Source organism: Poecilia latipinna, unplaced genomic scaffold (genome assembly GCF_001443285.1).
Source record: "Poecilia latipinna isolate Pla-1442-1.1 unplaced genomic scaffold, P_latipinna-1.0 Scaffold2841, whole genome shotgun sequence".
NCBI classification, from domain to species: Eukaryota; Metazoa; Chordata; class Actinopteri; order Cyprinodontiformes; family Poeciliidae; genus Poecilia; species Poecilia latipinna.
Window position 1 is genome coordinate 64,649 of NW_015115457.1, and position 5,796 is coordinate 70,444.

General features: G+C 37.7%; 1 protein-coding gene across 1 annotated transcript in view; it reads left to right on the forward strand.

The window, feature by feature from the left end:
- Positions 1-4,241, forward strand: part of LOC106939347 (excitatory amino acid transporter 3-like) — a 17,688-nt gene extending 13,447 nt beyond the window's left edge. Inside the window, exons 9-13 of the mRNA XM_015021729.1 lie at positions 1,058-1,180; positions 1,267-1,461; positions 1,594-1,728; positions 2,079-2,183; positions 3,866-4,241. Of these exons, the coding sequence (XP_014877215.1) occupies positions 1,058-1,180; positions 1,267-1,461; positions 1,594-1,728; positions 2,079-2,183; positions 3,866-3,980 (673 nt within the window). The 3' untranslated portion in view covers positions 3,981-4,241. The remainder of the gene's footprint in view (positions 1-1,057; positions 1,181-1,266; positions 1,462-1,593; positions 1,729-2,078; positions 2,184-3,865) is intronic.
- Positions 4,242-5,796: the final 1,555 nt, after the last annotated feature.

Below are 5,796 nucleotides of genomic sequence, written 5' to 3' on the forward strand. Positions count from 1 at the left end.
TGCTTCAAAGCTTAATACATGTGTTCCTGGCCCTGCTTGTGATTAAACTTATAATTGCTCCTCTGTACTTAGCTGTCTGATAGCAGACGGTATGTTAGTGGTCCATCTAAACTGTAATGGTTATTTGGAGTTTGCCATGAGGTAATCATGAACCAATTAAAGAATGTAGTGTAGTCAGCTGTCAATCAAATCACTTTAGTGCCGTACCTGGCAAGTTATGGATGGTACTACCCTAAAGTAGGTACAATAATCTGAGAGCGGCCAGGCAGACCTGCACCAAATTTGCTAATGAAAATGAATCTGGGCAGGACAGACCGGGACCATACCGGTTAGACCCGGTTTAGTGGAAAAGGGGCTTAACTAACATGACAATGTTAGGTTTGTCAGAGAACATTAGTGAACAAAAAGCATCACGAAGACCAAAAAAGTTTTTACAAAGCAGGGTTATTTTGTAAAACAATATCCCAAGCTTTCAGATCAGACTAAAGTAGATGTTGTTGCGACAGAAAATGTGATTGAAAACTAAAACTTCAAATTCCCGTAATATCACCATTACCCTTGGTCAGACAGCTGTGGCAGCATTATGCTATGACATGTTTCTTTGCATCAGGGACAGGAACGCTAGACAGAGTTCATGGAAAGAGGGCAATCAGCTCAATCCTGAAAGAAAATACGTTAGAGGCAGCAAAGACTTTAGACTGTGTCAAGATCCATCTTCTATCAGTAGAACGACTCTAAACCTGCAGTGAAAGGATTGAAAGCTTTACATTTCAGCTTATTCATGTGCTAGAATTGCCTAATCAAAGAACAGACTTATATTCATTTGATAACCTTGTGGCAAATTGTGAAGCTTATGCTATTTTGCAAAGAAGCATGTCACAAATATTGGTTCTATGAACGAGCAAAGCTAGTGGAAACACACTAGCTTTGCTCCAAACACACTGAAATGTCTGGTTTTACCATGACAAAATATATAGAAATGTCAAAGATGAAGGTTAGTGAATAGTTTTGCTTTGGGTGTCTTTAACACTTAGCATGACTTTGTTGTCTCTTTCAGGTTTGGAATTCACTCCTTCATTGTTCTTCCCTTGGTTTACGTTGTGTTCACCAAACAGAACCCTTTTATGGTCTTCAGGCATAGCTACAGGGCTTTGCTAAACGCAGTTATCATGGCATCCAGGTGAGATGTTTAGGTTGTTTGTTGTCAAAGATTGACACTTTTCTCATGTACATATGAACCAATAAAGGATGTGCTTTTTGCCAAAGCTCTGCCACTCTGCCTATCACTCTTCAGTGCTGTGAAGAGAAGATGAAGGTTGATGTGAGATTCTGCCGTCTCACGTTGCCCATCGTCTCCACCATCAACATGAATGGGATGGCGATCTATGAAGTGATCGCTGCTGTCTTTATTGCCGAGCTATCTCACATCAACCTGGATGTCGGCCATATATTCTCCATTGGGTAAGCTGCTTCCTACATGTGTCTGGAACTGAGAAAATGTGAATCTTGGGATTGTTAAAAGGAAAGGCTTTGATACAGTTGTGTGCTGTAGTTGAGATATAAATGCTCATGGAAGCTGTCCTTGGTTTGCAGTTTGACTAGTGCTGTCGCCAGCTTTGGAGCTGCAGGTGTCCCAATGTTGGGACCTGCAAGCACCGTCCTGATTCTGACAGCTGTGGGACTGCCTGCAAGGGATGTTTCCATTCTGATGGCCTTTGAGTGGTTTATGTAAGTTCGACTTGATGTTTACTGTCCCCTACTCTTGTACCTTAATCAAACTGTTCAGTCATTCTTGATGGAGTTATGCTGGTTTGCTATGAGAAAGCTTACGGATATCTTTGACCAAGACAAGATTTTAACTCGCAAAACAACGGTTTGAGGAGCCCTTACTTGTGTAAAGAGCATGTATAGCAATGATTGGTAAAATTACCCTTTGAGATGGATGTGGTTAACAGGGATGGCATGAGCTGGAGAAGAGCTGGTACACCTGGCTGTTGTACAGTGAGGGAAATAAAACCTTCAAGAATAACATAGTTGAATCTGACAGCATGTTTCTTATCTTCTTCTGTGCTCTTCAGAGACCATTTCGCCACCATGGTGAATGTACTGGGTGACTGCTTTGGTATGGGTGTCATCAGTCATCTGTGCAGGAATGAGCTGAAAAACCTGGACGATGGCATGAGGTATGTTAAATTATAAAACCATCTTTTCATTTTGAAAGACACAACTTTGGCAAAAGTATTAGCTTCCCAATCCAAATAATTGAATTCAGGGGTTATAGTGGCCTGCATACATGGCTACAGGGCTATGAAATCCAGCACTGAGGCTGAACAAATAGGTCACTCTCAGAAGAAACTGTGAATGTGGGCATGGTACCATGATAGGATACCATCTGTACACTATTTCCAATCAGTATATTTCATCTACTGGACTCTAGACCAGTGTGGACGTGTTGTTTGGAGTTTCAAATCCTGCCTCAAAAGTAACAAAAAAGGTGCAGCAAAGACTTTTCCCCTAGACTCCCTCCTGGTCCTTTACTTCTGCTCTTAGAGTGTCTTTACGTATGCTAGCTGCCAGGAAGAAGATCCTCCGGTTAATATTACTGCCATTAAATTATTAGCTGGTCCCTCGCCACCCTCGATCAACTCTAACGTTCCGGTTGTCTCAGGAAAGAAAAGAAAAAAAAAATACAAAAACACCTCTGGCACATGATCTATTTCAGCTTTGGACTATTTCAGACAATAGCTGAAATAGTCTATCATGAAATAAACTATGATAGTAGTCTAATTAATCTAGATAATAGTCTATTTTATTAAATAGCTGCTCATAAAATAGAACAGTTGCCTTATAATTCTATACATAAAATGGACAGACATTCAAATAGATTGTTGGCTAGGAGTGTTGGACAAAAAGATGGAAATTCTCCATCTTCATGTAGAAGACAAAGGACAACAGAAGGTCAAACCAATAGGCTTGACAACAGTATACCAGATGTTGTTGAACTGAATAATTATTTTCAATGACTTCTCTGATTGTATAGCAGGAGCTGTTCTATTCACAAATTAGATGCAATGTTCAAATATACGTTTAATTTCTATTGTTTTATTGTTAATTTGTTTCTTTTTTTGAACACATCTTTGTATTTTCAGTCCTGCTTTTTATGTTTTGCTCTGCAGAAGTAAACATTTTCATTATTCTGAAAATTATAATACATTCTGATGTCCTAACAACGGGGTTTGTCAGAGGTCAGGACAACAGCTCTTGTCTGTCAGCAGTGGTTGAGTTGTACAGGAAGGTGGGATTCGTTATTTGGGACTGTTCACCAGAAGCCAGACTCAGCCCATTTGCTTTAGTAAAAGGAACTCTTAATGCTTCATCTCACCAAGGCATTTTTGCGTATTTCAAGCTCCCATCCTTGTGGGAACAGTTTGAAAATGTTGCTGTTCTCACATGACTGTGCACCAGTGCGCAAAGCAGGTTCCATAACATAGATGAGTAAGTTTTGGGGTAGAAGAACTTTACCGGTTTGCTCACATCATATGATTGAGATTAGGATGTTGCTCAGGTATGTGTGTGTGACAAGTGAACACTTTGTCAACAATGTGTACGTCTCTTTCTGAGCTGTGTTAGTGGACTGTGCGCTATTCACTCTCTTGACCCGCATAACATTGATCTAAAAAGCACTCGGGATATATCCAGTTTGTAGTACTTTCCTTTGAAATATTTAATAAAATATTGGGACAAATTCTGGTGAAAATAAATTGTTATAAGTCATTTCCATCAAGTGGTAAGATATGGGGTACTTTAGCCACAGTTTGTCCATATTGATACAGACCATGTTTTTGTTTTCCATTTTGCCTGTTAGCAATCATCCCATTCATCAGGTCAAGTTGGACTTATGTTTGGATCTTAATGACCAGTTTATCTCCTCCACCACGCCCACCTCCTCCTCCCCTCCAAGATCCATTTCACCTAAGTGAGTGAGGGGATCGTCTCAGCACCATATTAACACCAACAAGCTGAACCCTCAGGATTGGGACGTCAACATCCTGGGGTGTCTGAGCTGATCACTTTCTTGTTTGCATACATTTCCAGTAGGATGGTGCCAGTTTATTCATTTGTATTTATTTAGCTTCTCTAGTATTTCAGTTTTTTGTAACTTTTAAATGATCTATATTCTTAATTTATTCATCTTTAAGTTGTTAATAATTCTAAGTATTGTTATGTTTTTGAAGATAATTCATCTTTACTAGATGTTATTGTTGTTATTTTTCCTTTTGCATGTTTACTACATTTTGTCTTTACTGAAATATTTCTCCAGAGTATCCTCAATAAACAACACCTGCTTCTTCATTTCCTCATCTTCTAAAACTCTTTTTCTTAATCCTTATAGTTTTAATGTAAATAATTACTTGTTTTATTTGTTTTTCTTGATTTGATTATATAGCTCATTTCATTGTGTGTCTAATGGTTAAATGCCTGTCTTTCTGTTTGTAACCTCTGTAATTTTGAGTTAAACTTCAGTGTATGATAGTTGCTTTATATACAAAGTTTCACTGACTGATACAATAACATTTTGTAAATAAAGCCCTTTGTGTTTTAGGAACAAATTTACTGCTTTCATTTCGAAAATAATTTAATTGAATATAATTTTCATTTTTATGAATGAACATATGAACATTGCATGAAATCATTTCTTGAGATTAATTTATCTTCATAAATTGTCAGTCATTCTGCTGCTGTTCTAGAACAATCTTAATTTCTGAAAGCATTCATACTTGTAAAAACAGTCTTTGACCAGCAGAGGGAGCTGTTTACAATAAAGTACCTCATAAAACGGCAGAAGATTACAGGATGACATCAACTAACTAACTATCTCCTCTATGGCAACGGACTATTATATTATTTCATAAGAATTGTTCAAATGTAAGCATAACGTTTGGTATATGTACCTTTCAAAATCCCTTCTTTTCATAAATACCACTGGCCACACAAAAATGCAGATGGTGTTAACTTTTCAAGATGAATGCCACGCCTGACTACTTATTGCTTAGTTATTATTTTTTATTGTCTGTTGAACATGTTTTAAGAAAAAACTGGTTCTTGCTAATGAGATTAATGAGAAGCTAATTCTTCGAATCAATTCCTGTCAGATTTCTATAATTGGAATTTTAAGATGGTTCCCGTTTTCCAAGCAACTACCAAACAAATGTAAGAATATTCATTTTTTGGTGTGCACATGTCCTCTTTGGATCAGAGAAACCAATGGAGACATTTTCAAACATGTTGCATGTAAATTCAATAGAGTTCTGCACTCACACAACCAGGTGACACTGGTGGCATCTATGCTGGGCAACTCAGCATGGGGTTTAGTGTCGACTAATTTTGCTACCTTTAGGTTGTAATATCAGTTGTGGAAACCACACCTGTAGATTAGACTGTCCAGGTTTTTGATTTCTGCCATTTTCATTAATGTTATTTGTGCTCATGGATATGTATAAATGGTGTGAATAGGACTGAAAACCGCATTATGATTTCATATCAGTCGACATCGATGGTTATTGTTTAGTCTCTTGTTTTAAATATCTGAGATATTGCCAAAATGGTGGCGTGACTTATTCTTTTTGATCTACAGTTTTCACTCTGTTGCTTATTTTTAAGCAGTTATGAGGGACAGCGGTGAAACTTTAAACTACTGCTGCGCAAGTTGATCAGCAGCTTGTTGCTGATAGATAGATAGATAGATAGATAGATAGATAGATAGATAGATAGATAGATAGATAGATAGATAGATAG